The sequence below is a fragment of the Hemiscyllium ocellatum genome, chromosome 18 (genome assembly GCF_020745735.1).
Source record: "Hemiscyllium ocellatum isolate sHemOce1 chromosome 18, sHemOce1.pat.X.cur, whole genome shotgun sequence".
Lineage (NCBI taxonomy): Eukaryota > Metazoa > Chordata > Chondrichthyes > Orectolobiformes > Hemiscylliidae > Hemiscyllium > Hemiscyllium ocellatum.
In genome coordinates, this window is record NC_083418.1 from 62,163,288 (window position 1) to 62,186,845 (window position 23,558).

The following is a 23,558-nucleotide window of genomic DNA, read 5'->3' on the forward strand; positions in this document are numbered from 1 at the left end:
GGGGCGGACCGACAGTGCGGAGCCGGTAGTTCCGGTTCCGTTACCATGGCGGCCAGGCTGGTGGGTCTGGCTCGAGCGGCATTGCAGAGAACCTTCCGGAATCTGGGTGAGTGTCGGCGCCTGAGGGCCAGGGGAGAGACAGCGGGGTCTCCGGCCGCCTCCGGGCGGGGGAGCGAGTGAGGCAGAGAGAGAGAGAGAGAGAGAGGGAGGGAGGAGAATGTGTGTCCCCGCGGTTTGACCTTCGCGCGGAGCCGGCACCTGGAGGGTGTCACTGGAGAGACCGGGGGGGGGGACTGACTCGGGGCAGCGGGTCTGAGAGACGAGACGTGGGGAGGGAAGAGGAGACAAGGTTTGCTTTCCTTTATTGGTCAGAGTATTGAGTACAGGAGCTGGGAGGTCATGTTGTGGCTGTACAGGACATTGGTTAGGCCACTGTTGGAATATTGTGTGCAATTCTGGTCTCCTTCCTATCGGAAAGATGTTGTGAAACTTGAAAGGGTTCAGAAAAGATTTACAAGGATGTTGCCAGGGTTGGAGGATCTGAGCTACAGGGAGAGGCTGAACAGGCTGGAGCTGTTTTCCCTGGAGAGTCGGAGGCTGAGGGGTGACCTTATAGAGGTTTACAAAATTATGAGGGGCATGGATAAGATAAATAGACAAAATCTTTTCCCTCAGGTCAGGGAGTCCATAACTAGTGGGCATAGGTTTAGGGTGAGAGAGGAAAGATATAAAAGGGACCTAAGGGGCAATGTTTTCATTCAGAGGGTGGTATGTGTATGGAATGAGCTGCCAGAGGAAGTAGTGGAGGCTGGAACAATTACAACATTTAAAAGGCATCTGGATGGACATATGGGCTGGCTGCTGGCAGGTGGGACTAGATTACAGCGTGGAAACAGCCCTTCGACCCAACAAGTCCACACCGACCCTCCGAAGAGTAACCCACCCCCCTCTGACTAATGCACTTAATGTGATGGACAATTTAACCTACCCTGCACATCTTTTTGGAATGTGGGAGGAAACGCATGCAAACACAGGGAGAGTGTGCAAACTCCACACAGACAGTCACCCAAGGTTGGAATTGAACTTGGAGCCCTGGTGCTGTGGGGCAGCAGTGCTAGCCACTGAGCCACTGTGTAGATTAAGATATCTGGTCGACATGGACAAGTTGGACTGAAGTGTCTGTTTCTGTATGACAAGGTGCTACGTGTGTGTGTGTGTGTGTGTGTGTGTGTGTGTGCGCGCACAGTGGTGGTGGTACAGGAAGAGGGTGCTACAACTAGTAAGGAAGGTCGAAGAGGGGAGCCTGCTGTAGATGTTGGTGGGAACAGAGACAGAGTACAGCATCTAGTTGAGGGAGAGATGGTGCGGGAGAAGGTGTTGCAACTGGTGGTCAAAGTTAAGAATCACACAACACCAAGTTATAGGCTACAAGTTTATTTGGAAGTACTGCTCCTTCATCAGTAAGCCTATTGGATTATAACCTGGTGGTGTGCGATTTTTAACTTTGTCCACCCCAGTCTAACACCAGCACATCCATATCATAGCAACTAATGGTGTTAGTGTTAAGAGACTGCTTGAGCTCACAGGGAGGGCGAAAGAGGGTAGATGGTGGGGTTGAGAGAGGATGTTGCAGCTGTTGCCGGGGTTAAAAAGAGGGTTGCAGGTGCTGGGGGTGGAGAGAGAGGGGAGGGTGTTGCAGCTACAGAGGAACCTTGTCCGAAAATCGGATTATCCAAAGGAGATGTCGAGGTCCCGATATGTAGAAACATTACATCAAAGACATGTTTCCAATAATGATTGCACCTTTTGTGTATAGTGATTAAGCAGGCACTGTCTCCAAATGACTGACCTCCTGCTGTCTCTCTCCCCATACTTTCCCTGGAGTGAACCCTAAACACGCCCCCCTCCCCCGATAATCTGACCGGCAATGTCCTGTACAGGGCAAAGCTGGAACCTGTCAAACCATTGTGTGTGTGTGTGTGTGTGTGTGTGTGTGTGTACACCCCACAAAGGCAGCAGCAGTCTTGTTATTGATGTACAGTCCAGCTGCCCTGGAGAAGGAGCGGGGATGGGGGGGAGGCGGGTGGGGGCTGTATTGGACGGGGTTCGGGGGCGTTGTTGGACAGGCCAGCACGAGATTGTGTTGGGGGCTGGAAAGGTGTTGGACGGTGTTGGGGGCAGGAGGCGAAGTTGGACAGGGTTTCGGGGGTGGTGGGTGGTGTTGGACGGCCGTTGGAGGCGGGGGCCGGTGTTGGATGGCATTGGGGGCAGGGGGCAGTGTTGGGCGGGGGCTCGCGCAATGTGCTGCTGCAGTCTCCTGAGTGGGAGCAGACTTTAATAACTGACCTCCAGAGGAAAGGCATTTAATCGATTAACTGAATAATCGATTATCTGAATGAAATACTGCCTGCCCATCTCGTTCAGGTAATCGAGGTTCCCCTGTAGTGGGTAGGGAGGCAGGGGAAAGGAGAGTGCTACAGTTACTATGGGGGAGAGAATGGAGAGCAATGCTACAGCTAGTGGGGTGTGAGACAGAGAGGAGGGTGCTGCAGCAGGTGGAGGGATTAGGCACGAGTGAGGAAAATGTGCTGCAGCTGAGGGAAGGGATGTGATGAGGGTGCTGCAGCTATTTATGGCACTGCTGGGAGGCTTGTCGGTAGTGCTGGATTGTGGGCTTTGCTGCTGGGATGGGTTGCTTCTTTTGGGAGGTGTGGGTATGATATGGGGTGGGGAGATGAGGAACCTGGAGCTTTCTCTGTTGGATCACTGCATTGAGAAACATCAGGGTTGATGATGAGGGTTTGTCCATTCAAGGCCTGAAAAATAACAGGGACTCAATTTGTAGGATTGTAATAACTTCAGGAAAAAAAGGGAACATTGATGTGGGACAAAATACTTTGTTAGATTAAATGGACCTAAAATAAATTATGTCTCTAATGGGAGCCCCTGGAAAGAGTTATTGTTTCTAAGTTTGGGAGAAGATTTGTAGCTCGGGTGCTCATTGTTGTGGTTCTGTTCGCTGAGCTGGGAGTTTTTGTTGCAAATGTTTCGTCCCCTTTCACCCCCTGAGGATGTCACCTAGAAAGGGGATGAAACGTTTGCAACAAAAACTCCCAGCTCGGCGAACAGAACCACAACAGTTATTGTTCCTGCATCTTCCCAAAAAGATGCAAATCCTGGAGTGATTAAATCCTTCAGAGTAATGAGCATGCAGCATAGGTAGGAAAGTGGTATAGAAGTGTATACCAGACATGATTAAACTAATGGGCTCTTGTTGCGAACCTTAATATTTTCATGATTCAGCTGTTCAGAATGTTTTAGTCTGCTTGCAATATTCAGATTTTCTACAGAATGTGAGCAGGATTTCTTAAAATTTGTGCATGAAATGTGGGGCATCACTGGTTAGACCAGCACCTGTGCCCATTCCCTAATTTCTCTTGAAAATGTGGTTGTAATCTGTCTTGGACCATAAGACATAGGAGTGGAAGTAAGGCCATTTGGCCCATCGAGTCCACTCCGCCATTCAATCATGGCTGATGGGCATTTCAACTCCACTTACCAGCGTTCTCACCGTAGCCCTTAATTCCTCGAGACGACAAGAATCTATCAATCTCGGCCTTGAAGACATTTAGCGTCCCGGCCTCCACTGCACTCTGTGGCAATGAATTCTACAGGCCCACCACTCTCTGGCAGAAGAAATGTCTCCGCATTTCTGTTCTGAATTGACCCCCTCTAATTCTAAGGCTGTGTCCACGGGTCCTAGTCTCCTCACCTAACGGAAACAATTTCCTAGCATCCACCCTTTCCAAGCCATGTATTATCTTGTACGTCTCTATTAAGTCTCCCCTTAATCTTCTAAACTCCAACGAATACAATCCCAGGATCCTCAACCGTTCCTTATATATTAGACCTGCCATTCCAGGGATCATCCGTGTGAATCTCCGCTGGACATGTTCCAGTGCCAGTATGTCCTTCCTGAGGTGTGGGGACCAAAACTGGACACAGTACTCCAAATGGGGCCTAACCAGAGCTTTATAAAGTCTCAGTAGCACATCGCTGCTTTTATATTCCAACCCTCTTGAGATAAGAGACAACATGGCATTCGCTTTCTTAATCACGGACTCAACCTGCATGTTTACCTTTAGAGAATCCTCGACTAGCACTCCCAGATCCCTTTGTACTTTGGCTTTACTAATTTTCTCACCATTTAGAAAGTAGTCTGTGCTTTTATTCTTTTTGCCAAAGTGCAAGACCTTGCACTTGCTCACGTTAAATTCCATCAGCCATTTTCTGGACCACTCTCCCAACCTGTCTAGATCCTTCTGTAGCCTCCCCACTTCCTCAGTACTACCTGCCTGTCCACCTAACTTTGTATCATCGGCAAACTTCGCTAGAATGCCCCCAGTCCCCTCATCCAAATCATTAATATATAATGCGAATAGCTGTGGCCCCAACGTTGAACCCTGCGGGACACCGCTCGTCACCGGCTGCCATTCTGAAAAAGAACCTTTTATCCCAACTCTCTGCCTTCTGTTAGACAGCCAATCCTCAATCCATCCCAGCAGCTCACCTCGAACACCATGGGCCCTGACCTTGCTCAGCAGCCTCCCATGTGGCACCTTATCAAAGGCCTTTTGAAAGTCGAGATAGACCACATCCAGTGGGTTTCCCTGGTCTAACCTACTTGTCACCTCTTCAAACAATTCCAACAGGTTTGTCAGGCATGACCTCCCCTTACTAAAACCATGTTGACTTGTTCTAATCAGACTCTGCTCTTCCAAGAATTTAGAAACCTCATCCTTAATGATGGATTCTAGAATTTTACCAACAACCGAGGTTAAACTAATTGGCCTATAATTTTCCATGTTTTGTCTTGATCCTTTCTTGAACAAGGGGGTTACAACAGCCATCTTCCAATCATCCGGGACCTTTCCTGACTCCAGTGACTCTTGAAAGATCTCAACCAATGCTTCTGCTATTTCCTCAGCCACCTCTCTCAGAACTCTAGGGTGTATCCCATCGGGGCCAGGAGATTTATCAATTTTAAGACTTTTTAACTTTTCTAGCACTATCTTTTTCTAACGGCAACCATACTCAACTCAGCCCCGTGACTCCCTTTAATTTTTGGGATATTACTCATGTCTTCCACTGTGAAAACTGACGCAAAGTACTTGTTAAGTTCTCCTGCTATTTCCTTATCTCCCATCACTAGGCTTCCTGAATCAGTTTGAAGAGGCCCAATGTCTACTTTTGCCTGTCGTTTGTTTCTTATGTACTGAAAGAAAGTTTTACTATCATTTCTAATATTACTGGCTAGCCTACCTTCATATTTGATCTTCTCATTTCTTATTACACTCTTTGTTATCCTCTGTTTGTTTTTGTATCCTTCCCAATCTTCTGATTTCCCACTATTCTTGGCCACTTTATAGGATCTCTCTTTTTCTTTAATACATTTCCTGACTTCCTTTGTCAGCCATGGTTGTCTAATCCCTCCCCGGATAATCTTCCTTTTCTTGGGGATGAACCTCTGTACAGTGTCCTCAATTATACCAACAAACTCCTGCCATTTTTGCTCTACTGTCTTCCCGGTTAGCCTCTGCTTCCAGTCTATTTTTGTCAGTTCCTCTCTCATGCCCTCATAATTACCTTTATTTAACTGTAACACCATTACATCCGATTTTGCCTTCTCTCTTTCAAACTCCAGACTGAACTCTACCATATTATGATCGCTACTTCCTAAGGGTTCCCTTACTTTAAGATCTTTATAGAGTCTGGTTCATTGCAAAGCACTAGGTCCAGAATAGCCTGCTCCCTTGTGGGCTCCATGACAAGCTGTTCCAAAAAACTGTTCCAGTTATGTGGTTATGGGTGCATAAACAATGATGTTCAGAAGCGAATTTCCAGATTATGATCCAGCAAAGAGAAGGAATGGTGATATAATTTCAAGTTATGATGGTGTGGGACAAGAGGAACTTGTAGGTAGTGAGGATCACATATTTTTCTGTTCCTGTCCTTCTAAGTGTAAGGTTCTGGGTTTGGAAAGTGCTGATGAAGGACACTTGGTGAGGTGCAGCAGTGAATCTTACAATGCTGCCACTGTGCATCTGTAATTAGGGTGTAATTGTTGAAGATGGTAGAATAGGGTGGTGTCGACCTTGTTGGAGCTGCACTCATCCAGGCAATGGAGAGTAAAGTATTCCATCATATTCTTAATTTATGCCTTATAGATTATGAACAAGCTTGAGGGAGTGGGAGGTGATTTATTTGTTGTAGAATTCCCAACCTCTGACCTGCTATAGTCGCCAAAGTATTAATAAGGCTGTGTAATGTGGTTAAGTGAAGTTCAAATGGCTGAATTGTTTTTCATTCAATCATCTTCGCTAAAGCGGAATGTTTGAGTTAATAAACTTGCTGGTTGTGAGACTGTTGTGAAATTGCTGTCCGTCTTCATCTATTTTACAATGCTTCTGCAGTATTTAATTGTAAAGTAATTTAGAATGTGGTTGCTATATATTGTGCTTTGTTTTATTTAATGGTGCATTACCATCATATTAGAACTATTTAATAGCTGATAATTATAGTTTATGGCAATTTATGACTTGAGTTATCTTCAGCTCTGTCTTCCTGACAAAGTTGAGTAAAATGAAGCCTGTGTTTAACTTCTTCTGATTTGCTAAGACTGTTGGAGCCTGTGATGATACCCATCTCATTGCTGTGAAAAAAATATGAAGTATAGTTCTGCTATTTCTCTGCTGCTCTATATCTGATATACCTATTGTTTATTGTGATTTTACTTGATCTAGTCTTAATATTTACTTCAGTGAGTTTTAGATTTCCACACTCCTTTAAGTTCCAATTATTCCACCTTTGGGTGAACCTTCCTATTTTTTTAAAACCTTGATCATTTTAAATGTTTCATTTCAATCATCTGTGGATGTTCAATACTCATGGAAATGAAAGCTTGGACTACTCAACCGGTCCCCTCGATTTAACCTCTGTATTATCCTGAGAAATCTACTCTGCACCTCCTCCAATGAATATACATCCATTCTAAGATCTTCTTTGTAAAGAGCATTGTGTAATATTAATGTAATCACCATACCTTTGCATTCCATATTTCCTTAAGTAAAGGTTAATATTCCATTAGACTCTGAAATGAGTTTTTGACCCCCTCCAGCAGTTTGCAATTTCCATTCATGAGGACATGAATCTCCATGCTCTGCCACTACTTACTTGGAAACTAGTGATTCCTCCATTGTAATTCTTCTGGGTGAACTGTCACTTTTTCCTCATAGAACTGTTTGTCACGATTTGGGCAAAACTATCAAAGTCCCTTTGCAATGTTTCACTGCTGTCTCCAGTAATTACTGTGCCACCTAACATAATCATTAAACTTAGATTTTGAATGCCTGATTCAACTTAAATCACTGATTTAGATTAGATTACTTACAGTGTGGAAACAGGCCCTTCAGCCAACAAGTCCTCACCAACCTTCTGAAGAGCAACCCATCCTCCAACATTTACCCCTTCACCTAACACTACAGGCAATTTAGCATAGCCAATTCACCTAACCTGCACATTTTTGGACTGTGGGAGGAAACTGGAGCACCTGGAGGAAACCCATGCAGACACGGGGAGAATGTGCAAACTCCACACAGAGTCGCCTGAGGTGGGAATTGAACCCCGGTCTCTGGCACTGTGAGGCAGCAGTGCTAACCACTGTGCCCACCTTGCCACCCAAATACCCTGAAAAACTGGCGGCACCTCTATTCAATTCCTGAAGAAAGGCTATGCTTGAAACATTGATTCTCTTGCTCCTCGGATACTGCTGGACCTGCTCTGCCACGCTTTATCAACTCTGACTCTCCAGCATCTGCAATCCTCATTTTGTCCTAATTATAGGCTTTGTCCATTCTGCGAGCCTATCTTTGCAATTTATATCACCTCACTTTTGCCTCTCTTCTGAATACATCATTGGGAAAATTAATAAATATATAAAAATCCTAATAAAGAACTTTAGGAAATAACTGTTTACTATGACTCACTGTTTTCTGTCAAGTAATTTTATTTCTTTTAATCTAAGTTGACACTGACCGTCGTATTCCTGAGCCTGATATTTGTTAACCAGTTTTTGTGTTAGTTTGTCAAACATATTCTTGAAATCCATATAAACAACACCATATTCTCTTTGAGCTTATGCTTTGCATCATCAAATAATTCAAATAGATTAGACAAGCACTACTATAACCTGTAATGCCTCTCCTTAATGAAGCCATGCCAGTTCAAAGATTGCTAATTTTTTTGATTTTAAAAACTTTATCCTAGACTAATGTCTTGGCCAATTTGTATCAATTAGAAATATCCTTTCACTCTTCCTTGTCACATTTGCCCTCTTCAGTCTTCTGGCATCTCCATCCCCTAATCTAGAGAAGAGTGAAAGATTGTGGCAAGCCCATCGGCTATTTACCCATTTCCTTTAAAATTTTGGATGCAAACCACAAGAACCAAGTGACTTACATGACCAAAGTATAGGTAACCTTTACGTTATCACCTCTGTTTCAATTTTCACACTCTGCTTCTACCTATATTTTGTCAGCATCCTCTTTCTCAGTACACACTGATACAAAATATTATCAAGTATTCTAATCTTACCCTCCACTATAAGTATATTAATACCCCCTTTGATTCCAGGTGAATTCTCAAGTCTTGCACCCCAACTATTTAAGTCCTTTTCATAGTCATACAGCACGGAAACAAACCCTTCATTTCAACCAGTCCATGCCGGACGTAATCCCACCTGCCTGCTCCTGGCTCATATCCCTCCAAACTTTCCCCATTCGTGTATTTATCCAAATGTCTTTTAAACATTGTAGGTAGACCCACATCTATGACTTTCTCAAGCAAGTTCATTCCACACATGAACAACTCTCTATGTTAAAAAATTGTCGCTCATATCTTTTTTAAACCTCTCTTCTCTCAACATAAAAATGTGCCCCTAGTCTTGAAATCCCTGATTCTAGACTATTACCATTAAAGACAATTACCATTAACTCTACCTATACCTCTCATTATTTTATAAATTTCTAAGATTGCCTCAAAACCACCTACGTTTCAGTGAAAGAAGTCCCAGCCTATCCACCCTTTTTTTTGTAGCTCAAACCTTCCATCCCCAGCAACATCCTGGTAAATCTTTCCTGAACCCCATCTAGCTTAATAATATCCTTGCTGTAACTGGGCAACCAATACTGGACACAGTATTGCAGAAGAGGCCTCACCAATGTCCTATAGAACCACAACATGCCTCCTCAACTCTTATACTCAAAAAGGACTGAGCAACGAGGGCATATGTGCCAAATGCCTTTTTAACCAGCCTGTCGACATGTGACTCAAACTTCAAAGAATTCTGTCCCTGTACCCTATGTCCCTCTGTTCTATAATGCTACCCAAGGCCCTATCATTAATTGTATAAGCCCTACCCTTGTGTGTTGTACCAAAATGCATCACCTCACATTTATTTAGATTTAACTCCATCTGCCATTTTTCAGCCATTGACCCATTTGATCAAGATCCCTTTCATGTTATTCTATTCTATTCTCATTTTTTTTCCCCTAGGGTAACTGTGATTTAATTAATTGTTTCTTGATGAGCTAACAGTTTCTGAGGGAAACAGTCTGGGTTCTAAAAGAGATTTGATAGCGAACCATATATAAGACCTGCCAGAAACATTGTAGCCCACAGAGTAAAAAGAAAGTGCTGGCATGAATACCAGTTAATAAAAGCAAATTAATGCAGGGATTGGAAATCTTAAATAAAAATCAAAAATGCTGGAAATGTTCACTTTAGGAAAGACAAACTTTGAAGATGCAGAAAATTTACTCAATTGATTCTGGGGTAAGAAACTTCAATTATAAAGGCTGGAGAAACTGGGCATATTCTCTTTCTAGAAGATTGAGTCAAGGTTTAATATATTTGATATAGTTCTGCCAGGTCTAGACAGAATAGATAGAGAAAATGTTCCCTTGATGCTAGGATTGAGAAGGAGAAGACACCAATTTAAAGTGACATGTAGACATGAAGGAAAACTTTTCTACTTGGTGACTGATTAAGTTCTACAATGGACAGCCTGTGTGTGTGGTGGAGGCTGGACAATCGTGGCTATCCAAAGAGCATTGGATAAGTATCTGAAGAGAAAATAAGATGCAGGACTACAAGGATAGATTGGAGCTTTGGGTCTGGTTGTGCAGGTTTTGCACAGACACAACTGGCTGAATGTCACCTGTGCCATATGTTGTCACCTATCTATATGACCCCCAAATAGACTACTAACTCCTTTAAAATAAATTAATTTCCAGGCAACAAATGGAAATGTCTAAAGGACAAAGCATATGTTAGGTATAGACAGGAGAAATTGAATGACTCCTTAGAGTATAAAGGCAGTAGGAGCATACTTAAGAGGGAATTCAAGAGGGCATAAAGGGGTCATGAGAGAGCTTTGGCAAATAGGGTTAAGGAGAATCCAAAGGGATTTTATCAGTACATTAAGGAAAAAAAGGTAACTCTGGAGAGAATTAGGCTGCCTTGCTGATCTTTGAGGGGCCCATGTGTAGAGCTGCAGGAGGTAGGGGAGATATTAAACAAGTATTTTGCATCAGTGTTTACTGTGGAGAAGGACATGGAAGATATAGAATGTGGGGAAATAGGTGGTGACATCTTGAAACTTGTCCATATTACAGAGGAGGTAGTGCTGGATGTCTTGAATCGCATAAAAGTGGATAAATTCCCAGGACCTGATCAGGTATAGCCTAGAACTCTATGGGAAGCTAAGGAAGTGATTGGGCCCCTTGCTGAGATATTTGTCTCATTGATAGTCACAGATGAGGTGCCATAAGACTGGAGACTGGCTAACGTGGTACCACAATTTAAGGTGGTAAGGACAAGCCAGAACTGGTGAGTCTGCCATTGGTAGTGGGCAAGTTGTTGGAGGGATTCCTGAGGGACAGGATTTACATGTATTTGTAAAGGAGGAGAAAGTGAGGACTGCAGATGCTGGAGATCAGAGCTTAAAAATATGTTGCTGGAAAAGTGCAGCAGGTCAGGCAGCATCCAAGGAGCAGGAGAATCGACGTTTCGGGCATAAGCTCTTCTTCAGGAAAGGTTGTCAGCATGGCTTTGTGCATGGGGAATCATGTCTCACGAACCTGACTGAATTTTTTGAAGTAACAAAGAGGATTGATGAGGGCAGAGTGGTAGACGTGATCTGTGTGGACTTCAGTAAGGCATTTGACAAGGGTCCTCATGGGACACTGGTTTGCAAGGTTAGAACATGTGGAATACAGGGAGAACTAGCCATTTGGATACAGAACTGGCTTGAAGGTCAAAGACAGAGGGTGGTCGTGGAGGGTTACTTTTCAGACTGGACACATGTACTAGTAGTGTGCCATAAGGATCTGTGCTGGGTCCATTGCTTTTCATTATTTATATAAATGATTTGGATGTTTATAAAATCATGGAAGGGCATGGATAGGGTAAATAGACAAGATCTTTTCCCTGGGTTTCGGGAGTCCAGAACACAAGCGCATGGATTTAGGACGACAGGGGAAAGATATAAAAGGGACCTAAGAGGTAATGTTTTCACACAGGATGGTGAGTGTATGGAATGAGCTGGCAGAGGAAGTGGTAGAGGCTTCAAAGGGTATGTTTCCATGCTGTAAATCTCTAGGACTTGGTTTAGATTTTGAGATTTTTACAGTAGCAAACAAACTCAACATAGGGGCAGCATGGTGGCTCATCGGTCAGCACTGCTGCCTCACAGCACCAGGGACCCAGGTTCGATTCCAGTCTCGGGCAACTGTCTGTGTGGAGTTTGCACATTCTCCCCGTGTCTGCGTGGTTTTCTCCTGAATACTCTGGTTTCCTCCCACAGTCCAAAGATGTGCAGGTCAGTTGAATTGGCCGTGCAAAATTGCCCATAGTGGTAGGTGCATTAGTCAAAGGGAAATGGGTGTGGTTGGGTTACTCTTCGGAGGGTCTGTGTGGACTGGTTAGGCCGAAGGGCCTGTTTCCACACTGTAGGGAATCTAATCTAATCTAAATCAAACGTTACTTAGTAGTTAGCTAATACATCAATCTAAACTAAAATTACACTTTCACATGAACTAATGTAATTGCGATATATTTTGAGTCCTTTTGATGTGCACCACACATCTGGCAGAAATTTGGCATTTTGGCCACTGGTCCAAACTATCACCTGGATCTCCTCACTTTTCCCCTAACACATTAGGTTGCTATGTTCTGGATTCACCTCAATTACTCCTTGTGTTTTCAACGCCTAAGAGTCCTGTCTATTCTGTTCCTAGTTTCCTAAAAAGAAAATAATCTCATGCTAGCATCCTGCTTGATTGTGAACAGAAGGAGGTCTGTTGTTTCTCTGCTTGTGATAAAGCAAAGTTAAAAATCACACAAGACCACATTTTGGACCAGCAGGTTTATTTGGAAGCACTAGCTTTCGGAGCACTGCTCCTTCATCAGGTGGTTATGTAAAGCAGCTATCCTTTTTCCATGGGATACTATGTAAAGAAGTTCAGAATGTAACTTGATATTTCAGTAGGTATCTGTTTGAGACCCCCCCCCCAAAAATAAGACAACCTGAATGCACCGACTATTAAGTGTTTATTAAGATTTCATCAGCCTTTCAGAATGTTCTGATTACGTTATATTACAGTGCACATTTTATAATGTGGCACGGTGGCTCAGTGGTTAGCACTGCTGCCTCACAGCACCAGGGACCCGAGTTCAATTCCCGCCTCGGGCAACTGTCTGTGTGGAGTTTGCACATTCTCCTCGTGTCTACGTGGGTTTCTTCCGGGTGCTCCGGTTTCCTCCCAAAGTCCAAAGATGTGCAGGTAATGTGAATTGACCATGCTAAATTGCCCGTAGTGTTAGGGACATCATTCAGGGGTGAATGGGTCTGGGTGGGTTGCTCTACAGAAGGTCAGTGTGGGCTTGTTGGGCCGAATGGCCTGTTTCCACACTGTAGGGAATCTAATCTAAAAAAGCAGTCTTGAAACTCCTACTGTTCATGTCATCATTCTTTGATTCTATAGACACTGGGGCAACTCTGTTCCTGATACAATGCTGTGGAATTTTTGAACATCGAAGTATGCAGGCAAATAAGGCCTTGGTTTAACATCTGTCAGGAAAACCTCTGATGCAGCACTCCCCTCAGCCTCAAGTGGACACAATATTTTTATAGGAGAAAGTGAGGACTGCTGATGTTGGACATCAGAGCTGAAAATGTGTTGCTGGAAAAGTGCAGCAGGTCAGGCAGCATCCAAGGAGCATGCCCGAAACGTCGATTCTCCTGCCCCTTGAATGCTGCCTGACCTGGTGCGCTTTTCCAGCAACACATTTTCAACAATATTTTTGTAATGTAGCTTCAACATATAATTTCATGACTCTGTGCCAATGCTAACTATCTTATTGAAATGTTATAATTTTTATTATCTCACTTGCACAGGTTGCTTCCTCAAAATGTTGCTGTTATTTCTGTAGGTTTTCATTATGCAATTGAGTTCCATTAACTCTTTAATATATGTAGCTATTGTATTTAGGGCTATGGAGACAATGGCTCGTTATCTTGAAACTGTTTTGTTTTATTGTACATTTGTGGTGTAAAATTCTTGTCGTTGTGCTTTCATTATAGGTCCTGCTGGTGGTGCTGTGGCCTCTCAGACCAGGTTTGAGGGATCCGTTTCTGATTCTCGGCGTAAGTAAAGGCCAAGTTTCATTTCAGTTGTATGTGAGTTGCATAATGACCCTATTTATGACATGAGTTTCCTACGATATGTGTAATTTTAAAGTGAATATAAATATTACTCTTCTTATTTGAAAGAGACCAAAACTGCAAGTAGTGTGTCCACTGTGGGGAAGAGAGTTACCTTGCTTCTCATTTTCAGGCTACACCACGAGTGTAAAAATCAAAACAAGGGCCAAATGTGTAAGCTTTTCCTGTGTCCGTACACAGTCTGTCCTTCAGCTTGTTCTCGGCTGTGCCTCCTCATAGTGCTGTATGAAAACTGGGTCCCTCTCGGTCCCAGGCTAAAATATCAGAGAAACCTGGATTGAATTTGGCCCAAGATATACAGTATGAATGCCTGTGAACATGGTCACACCTGATACTTGTGAAACCATCTTTCACCTATGGACAGATAGATTCACTTCCTTATGGATACCTCACAAAGAGAGACAGTGAAGCATAAGGGAACAAGTCCTGATTAAATGCTTGGAGTGGGGCCCAAAGATTACTGATGTCTAATTCTTGTCAATTTATGGACCAGGCCAGACTCCCTCAAAACATTTCAAGGAAGTGGTCCAGACCCTAACTTTGTTAGTTGTTTTGAGCGGGTGTAAAGTGGATATTCCAGAAGAGATGCCGCTGGTCACACTGCATAGTTTTAAATAAAACAGAATTTATTTACAAGATTACTGAATGAAGCACAAACTAAAGAGGTTAAATACAGAATTTCTTATCTTATCTGAAAACCCAATGAATTATCCCAACTTAGATCATGCTGTTCCACATACTTGCAACAATCCCCTTTGGCACAAAAGGTAAAATCAAACATAGGGTCTTACAGGAGAGTTGTCAGAGAGAGAGGAGGATCAGCCTGGACCTGCTTCTTTAGGTCCAGCAGCTTTTTCAACTGCTTTCAGAGAAACATTTGACTGCCAAAACCAAATCAAACCAGAGAAAAGCTGAGCTGGGAGAACTGGTCACTTCCTTTTCATTGTGCAAGTGTTTTAAAAAAAAAACTTGAAAGCCTTTTGCCTGTGGCAGAATCTGTTACTTTTAATCAAATTGGCTCTAAAGCCCATCCAAACACAGAGTTTTTGAAGTCTGTGTCTTTACGACCTCTCTGAAACAAAAACCAAGGACAACATAACTTTGTTAAAGGAGCAGCATCGTCACAACCATTCTGGCAACTCTGACAAGCAAGTCAATGCGAAAGTAGTGCTTTGGATTGTTTTGGACCTAAACAAGGGGGTGGAGGTGGAGTTCGAGGTGGGAGCAAGGACGTTCAGTGAGCTGTGGGCCTTTGTTAATTTTGCTCAGGCTTATGCTTAGGCGGAATAATTAACTTCCATTGTGCGCACACCTTTCAGCAAAATACAAATCATCATGATGGACAACTACCAAGGGCTCAGAAAAAACACCAAATAACCAAGTGTTCAGGGTCAGAGAAGTCACACTTTTTGAACTGATAGTTCTTAGTACAGATTTGATCAGAACTTTTTGACATTTGAAATGCTTAACTTGAGGCATTTCTTCCATCATTGTTTAGCATGAGTGCATTGCTGGCAAGGTTGCCTTTATTTCCTTAGTTGCCTTTGAGACAATACCACCTTGAACTCTGCAGTCAATGTTCTACGTATCCATGCTATCCTTTCTGAGACAGTGTTCCAATATTTTGACCCAGTGACAATAAAGATTAAGTTGTGTGTCCAGGTCAGAGTGCTGTGTGCCATGGAGCAGAGTCTAACAGTCTTGGTGTTCCCTTATTCTTCGATGTGGATCATAAATTTGATATGTCCTGCAGATTTAATACTTATTTAATTTGTGCTTTGCATCCTTAGTAGCCCACCTACAGTGTGTTCTATCTGTGATGGAGAAAGTGGATATTTGACTGCAGAGGGTGCCAAACAAGAGAAGTGTTTTGATCCAGGTGGTCTGGTAACATTTGAATAGTGTTAGTGCTGCAACTGTTCTGATGTGGAGAATATTCCTTCAATCTCCTTACCTATGTCTAATTGTTAATGGAATAGCTTTGGGGATCAGGAGGTGGGACACTAACAACAGAATACTCTGCATATGACTTGTTTGAGCAGCTATGTTATTTATTGCTACTTAGGTCACTTATAAAACTTTACAATCTGTTTATATTACCATTTCCTTCCAAATGAAGCAAGAAATATGAGCTTTCTTAATGGTAGATAATATCATAGGGAATGCATCAGTGAAATTTAATGTAGCAGTGTTACACTTTTCCTTGCAGCTACTGTCCGACCAAGGAATGAACTACAGCACAGCCAGCTCTCTGCATTTGGTGAATATGTTGCTGAAATTCTTCCCAAATATGTCCAACAGGTGCAGGTAAGTGTGTCAGAATGATACCAAAACATAAATCGAGTTGTTGAGTTTTATAAATCCAATCAAATATCCGATATTGGAATTTAGTACTATCCCACCACAGAAGTGATTGTTAAATAGGAGGCAATCGTCATTTAAAATAACAAGCAGGGTTTTTCATCCAAGCAATGTTTTGAAGATGTCTCACTGTCATTATTGTGCAAATATTAGATGTGGAGAGCTGTTTTTAAAAAAAAAAATCCTTTCCTAATTCCTTCAATTTGTTTTATTTAACCCCTAAATATATCCAATGGCCAAAGTAATGGTGATAAACTGAAAGGGAAAATAATTTTTTGCCATTAATTTGTTTCATTTGTTTGTTATTATATACTGTCTTAGGTTATGCTGTCATGATTTTATGAAGCCTGTATGTGAATATGATATCTGTTTGCTTTGTCTTTTAAAACAGGTAACATGTTTCAACGAGTTGGAGGTTTTTATCCATCCAGATGGCATAATACCAGTGATGACGTTCCTCCGAGATCATACCAATGCTCAGTTTAAATCTCTTGTAGATGAAACTGCCGTTGATATCCCTTCTCGTCAGTTTAGATTTGAGGTAATTGAAGAAGTGGCTGGGGAGGGTGAAACAAGTGACTACAATTGTGCTATGAAATAGTACATTTATTGTAGCTTTACAATTTTGCTTGTTTGCAAATATTAAATGTAAGATGTTACAAGGAAGCTTTCTTTATTGTTTTGGAGAGCAACTTTACTCAACAATAATGTATATATTGAAAGGTTCTGATGACAAACGTGTCAAGCATCCTAATCTTAAGCTTTGAAATAAATACAAAAATTATTGATGCTGTAACTCAGAAGCCTAAAGAGTTTTTGAGAAGCACAGCAGGTCTGGCAGCATCTGTAGAAAGAAAACAATTGACATTGTGAGTCGAGTGATCCTCTGTCAGAATTCTCTTTCCCTCTACAGATGGTGATGGACCTGCTGTGCTTTATTTTTGTTCAATCTCTAGATGTGGGCGTCACTAGCCAGACTAGTAATTAATGCCTATCGCGAGTTGTCTAGAGGGCAGTTAGGAATCAATGACATTACTGTAGGTCCAACACTCCGTCTATGTTTTTAGCTCTTTCACTCATATCTGTCATAAGAGGATTAATACTCATATTACTTGGTGGGATGATTGCTCCACACAGAATCTCATGTTTTGAATTCCAGCAGAAGCAATAAGGTTACCAGCTGGAAGATGAATTGTTAAAATATAGAGTCATAGAGTTTTTATACTATTATAACACAGAAAAAAGCCATTTGCCCTCTCAAGTCCTTCTTGGCCAATAACCTTGGATGCCTTGGCATCATAAGTGTGCATCTAAATATTTTTTAAATATTGAGGGTTTCTGCTTCTACCACCCTTACTGGTGGAGTTCCAGATTCTCAAAAGCAATTTCCTCTTATCTCCTCTAAACCTGCTGCATCAAATCTTTGCATCTTTGTCATTGATCCTTCCACCAAGTGGAAACCACCTTTCTGTCTACCCTGTCTATGTTCCTCAATCATATTCCATCTCTTGCTCCCTTCTTGATTAAGCTAGTACCACATTAGCTGTCTCCCAGTTCTTTGGCATCTTTCCTGTGTCCGGTGGCACAGTGTTCCTGCTATTGCCAATGTTCCTGCTATTGATTTGCCTCACTCAACAGCCTGGGATTTGTCTCCCCCAGCCTTAGAGATTTATCCAATTTTAAATCTGCCAGAACTCTCAGAATCTCACTGTCTTTGGCTGATTACTATAAGTATATCACAGACTTTTTTGATAAACCTGTATTCTGTACCCACGTCATCCTACTCATTTGTGAAAACTGACTCAGTATTGATTTAGTTTACTATCTAGATCCTCCAGCTCCATGCAGATTAGCACTGCAGTCCTAAATGGGCTCTATTCTTTCCCTAGTTCTTCTTTTCCCCATAATGTACCTGTAAAATAATTTAGGACTGTCCTTTGTTTTACCTGCCACTATTCTTTCATGCTTCCATTTGTTCTCCTAATTCCCTTTTTAAATTTCCCCTTGCACATTCTGTACTCCTGGTGAGCGTCTGCAGATTTGTGCTCTTGGTATCTATCATGAGCTTCCCTTTTTCACTTTATCTAATCCTGGATATCCCTTAATGTCTTTTCTATGCTCAAGATTCAAAATAGATCAGTGACCAGTGGCTGACAAAGTTAAAGATTGTATAAGATTAAAAGATCAGGCTTGTAAATGGCCAGATAGTGATAAATTTGAGGATTGAGAAGTCTTTGCAATGCAGCAAAGTGGACCAAGAAGTCTGATTGGCAAAGGAAGAATCAAATAGGAATACAATCTGGCAAACTACATAACAAATCAGCTGTACAAGCTTCTACAGGTTTATAAAAAAGAGACATTTGATTAAGACAATGTGGGTCTATTAAAATCCAAAGTCAAGAGAATTTTTAATGGGGAATAAAGAAATGGCAGAGAACCTAAATTAGTACTTTGTGTCTATTTTCACTGAGGAAGGTACAAGAAATCTCCCAGAATCACAGATCCTAGTGAGTAAGGAGTATGAGGATCTGTAGAAAATTAGAATTAGTAAGAAGGTAGTTCTAGAGAAATTAGTGGGGTGGAAAGTTAAAAGTCCCTGGAACCTGATAGTCTAGTTTTTGAGGATGTAACTAACAAAATTGATGAAGGGGAGTTGATGGATGTAGTAAATTTGGATCTTGATAAGGTTGCCCACAGGAGATTGGTTAATAAAATTAAACATGATGGGATTGGAGATAAAGTACAAGCATGGATTAAGGATAGACTACAAATACAAAGCAGATCAGTAATAGGTTATTCTCACATATTTAGAGTGTAACTAACGGAGTGTGCAAGAATCAATACTTGAGGCCCCAGTTGTAATGATTTTAACGTGGGGACCAAATGTAATATTTTCAGGTTTGCAGATGATAGAAAGCTAAGCAGAAATGAGGAAGATGTAAACCATTTTGAGAAGGATTTGTGGAGAGAATGCAGAGTTAATGTTTTGGGTGCAGTGACTATTCTGTGGGTCAGAAGGGTCACTGAATCTGAAACTTTAACTCTGCTTTCTCTCCACAGATACTACCTTAGGTTTTTTTCAGCAATTTCTGATTTAGTTTTTGATTTCCACATTCACAGTTTTTTGAGCGGTTTTTTAAAATGAGAATTTGGACAGGTTTAGTGATTGGTTAAGAGTGAGTCAGATGGAAAATAATTTGGAAAAGTATAAGGGTATACATTTTGTTTGGAAAAACACGTGCAGAATATTTCTTAAATGGTGAGATTGTAAAGTGGAAAGTGTAGTTGTGCAAAGGGACTAGGTTGTTCTTGGCATTAAGTCACTGAAGGCTAAAATGCAGGTAATTGGGTGATGAAACAGTAGCCCTCATTATATGAGGATTTGAATACAAGAGTATTGAAGTTGTGCTTCAATTGTTTAGCAGCTTGGTTAGACTGCACTTGAAGAACTTGTGAGAATAACCTATTACTGATCTGCTTTGTATTTGCAGTCGATCCTTAATCCATGCTTGTACTTTATCTCCAATCCCATCATGTCCAGTTTTGATCTCCTTATCTCAGAAAAGATGTTCTTGCCATAGAGGGAGTGAAGTGAAGATTCACCAGACTTGTTTCTGGGATTGTGAGACTGGTTGATGAGAGATTGGGCAAAATGGGCCTTGTTCTCTCAAGTTCTGAAGAATGAGAGATGGTCTAACTGAAGAGATAAAAGGGGTAGATGCAGATAAAATGTTCCACCTGGTTGGGCAATTGGGAACTGGGGATACAATTTTAAAAATAAGATAGATACTATTTAGGACTGTTCAGAATTTTTGTTTACCCCAATTCTTTCTGGAAGATCAATCTTTGAGTATAGTTAAAGTAGAGGTTGTTGAATCTTTGATTATCAATGGTGTAAAGGGTTACGAGAACAGTGAGGGTAAAAGACATGAATTGTTTAGACATATTTATTGGATAGAGATATGGATGAAAATGAACAGTGTAGGTTAGATGGGCTTCAGGTTGGCGCAACATTGAGAGTTGAAGGGCCTGTACTACGCTGTTATGTTCTATGTTTAAGCAGCCTGATCTTACTAAATAGCAGAGCAGGCTTGATATGCTAAGTGACCCACTCCTGTTACTGAGACCTTACAGACACAGAATTTAATGTACTTGCAAAAACACAAATTGGAAAATTGGCATCCATTCAAGAGATAAGACCCAAAACTTGAGATAAGGGAGTTGAATAAAAATTGATGTAAAAAGTGTCATGGACTGTGAAGCTTGTGCAAATTATGTCATGTTGGTTAAAAAAAGTATGTTCAACGATGGACTGAAGAAAAGCTTAATTCTATCAACTCAAGATAAACAAAGTCTTCCCAATCAGGTTTGTACAGCGGAAAAATCTAGTCTTGAGAAAACAAAACAAGAGACAAGATAGAGAAGATTGAAGTCTAAAACCTATAAATGAGAAGTCTGAGTGTTTCTTATTCTGAATGTTGAGAAGTATATAGCTTGAGTTAGACTACATCACTGTCTAAGCTGAAAATTTATTGTGACTCTATCACATTAAAGTAGTGTCAGACTGAACTATGAACCAGTCCTTTCTCATAATAACTGGTCTCAGAAACCTCTTTTGGAAAAAAAAGAGTATAAGATTAGTCATTTAAAAATAACCTAAAAATAATAGCAGAAATGCCAAAATGCTTGTCAGATCCCCTTTGTTACGATGGGTTTGCTATAAAGTAGGTATTGGCTTAAAACATAGCATTGAGAATTGGATAAATTGTGGAAGAACTTCGATTTGATTGGGGTTTGGGTTACCCCATGCAGATATTGAGATTTAATTTTAAGATCTCTTCTGTTCTCACTTTCCAACAGATTGTATATAACCTGCTTTCGCTGCAATTTAACTCTCGTATCCGTGTGAAGACTTACACTGATGAGTTGACACCGCTGGATTCCCTGGTACCTGTGTTCCAGGCTGCAAACTGGTATGAGAGAGAGGTGAGTTGAATAAATTGGATGAAATGTTATGAGAAGACGTTTATTACCAGCCAATTTCTAAGCAAATCAAGATTGAGTCAGAGAACCAAAATAATTGAATCACAGGCAAGAGACTATTTAACATTGTAGGCCAAGTGTGTAGGTAGTAAAATGGACGGGTGAGAAATTACACCAACTTCCAAATTCTTAGCAGAAGACATTTATCTTCTATAAATTAACACATTTATAAGAGTAGGCATTGTCTGGTTGTGAGCAGAATTTGAGGTAGAAGTAAAAGCTGCAAAGAACTGTTGAGACGGGAAACATTTGGAAGACGAAGTTATGTGCTGTGTTACACGTGGAACTCTGGTAGAGTTCTAATCAGAATGTTGACTTATAGTTTGCTGAGCATCAGAAATAGAATGTAGCAACTAGGATGACTGTTGTGGGGGTGGGCAAATAATAGTCGATAGAATCTATCAGGCCACTGTTGAATTGTGGAGATGGCTAAATGTTTTGTTATTTAGATTGGTTTGCGAATAACTGTGGTGAAGTTCAAGATTGAGTCAATGTATGTTGTTTGGGGAAGGAGTAGGTTTGATCAGCTAGATCACCTTTTTTCCATTCATGCTTTGATCTTTTCTTTGCTGAAATCAAGAACATGGGACTTTCATGGAGTAGCCAGACACTGATTGTTGTAGAAAAGTGTGGCATTGAAAAAGCACAGTGGGTCAGGCAGCATCTGAGGAGCAGGACAGTCGATACTTTGGGCATAAACCCTTCATCAAGAATAAAGGGCTTATCTCGAACTGATCATTGTTTACAGTATTATAATTCCCAAAGTTAATTATGTGGTGAGCAACTTATGTGATTTAAAACTATTATGCTGTGCTTATGGCCTCTAATCACACGAAAAGTAGGGTGTTAAAATGTAACTGAGTATGTTATAAGTTTCTGTCTTGGCTCAATTGTTTTTTTTAAGAATTTGTTTCAAATTTAACACACACTTTTATAATGTCTTAGACAAAATACAGGTAACATTTTGCTCTATATGTAAATCTTAGAAATATCAAATTTTAAAATGTTAAGTCCTTCAGGAAGCGAGGATGTTACCTGTCTGTTTGTTCCAGATTTGGGATATGTTTGGTGTATTTTTTGCTGACCATCCGGATCTCAGAAGAATCCTCACAGATTATGGATTTGAAGGTCATCCTTTTCGCAAAGACTTCCCACTTTCTGGCTATGTAGAGGTATAAAATAATATCTTTTAAAGCTGTACATCTATGAAGCTTTTTCTTTTTCCTCCTCGTTCTGTGCTCCTACTCAGAAAACATCTTGGCAACACCCTACCCCTCCTAAAAGCCACTTGAGTCAACTTTGTATGTTAGAATGAAAATCTCTTCTAACTAAATTGACACATTTAATTTAAAATAATTGCAAAAAAAAGGCTCATGTTTCAATATTCTACTCACTTTAAATATTATACCCATGACCATGTCATTGTCATTTGGTCATATAGCATGGAAAGAGGCCTTTCAGCCCACCATGTCTGGCCAGTCATCAAGCACCTATCCACTCAAATCCCATTTTCCAGCACTTGGTCTTTGATCTTCTATGCTGTAGCATTTTAGGTGTTCATCTGCATACTACAAAAATGTTGTGATGCTTCCAGCCTCTACTGACAATGAGTTCCAGATACCATCACCTTCTGGGTGAAAAGAACTCTCCTTAAGTCCTGCTAAAGCTTCTGCTCCTTAGCTTAAATGTTTGCTAACTGGTAATTGACCCTGCAAGGAAAAAGATTTGCTCTATCTATGCCACTCATACTCCTGTAGACCTTTATCAGGTCCCGTTTTGGTCTTCTCTTCTCCCTATTCTATCTAGTCTCTATTCATAACTCTGAAAAGCTTCAACCTGGGCAACGTTTTGATGAATCTCCTTTGCACCTTCTTGAGTACAATCTCATCCTCCACATCGTGTGGTTATCAGGAATCTGCACAATACTTCAGCTGTGGTTTAACTTATATCATATACTGCTTTGGCAGTTCTTGTGTTCTTTGTCTTTGGCTAACTGTTCCCCTTCTTTCTAGGTACGTTATGATGATGAGGTAAAACGTGTTGTAGCTGAGCCTATTGAACTTACCCAGGAATTCCGCAAATTTGACCTCAACAGTCCATGGGAAGCTTTCCCAGCCCACCGTGAACCAGCTGATGTACTCAAACTTGAAGCTGGAGAGAAAGGTCCTGAGACAAAATGAATAGGAACTGCTGAATATTTGGGGAAAACCTGTCTAATGTCAATTTTAATGTGGGCCTAAAATGACTTTTCTGTACAACCTAATAATTTGTGTGAAACATATGTAAATAAACTACTTGTATAAGGTTATAA

At 41.2% G+C, this 23,558-nt stretch overlaps 1 protein-coding gene across 1 annotated transcript; it reads left to right on the top strand.

The window, feature by feature from the left end:
• The first annotated feature begins 16 nt into the window (after nucleotides 1-16).
• On the top strand, nucleotides 17-23,558 carry ndufs3 (NADH:ubiquinone oxidoreductase core subunit S3). Its single transcript, XM_060838584.1, has 7 exons — nucleotides 17-106; nucleotides 13,703-13,765; nucleotides 16,053-16,150; nucleotides 16,596-16,745; nucleotides 21,065-21,190; nucleotides 22,300-22,419; nucleotides 23,260-23,558. Exons 1-7 carry the CDS (start codon nucleotides 46-48, stop codon nucleotides 23,425-23,427), a joined length of 786 nt encoding a protein of 261 aa, XP_060694567.1. The 5' UTR covers nucleotides 17-45; the 3' UTR covers nucleotides 23,428-23,558.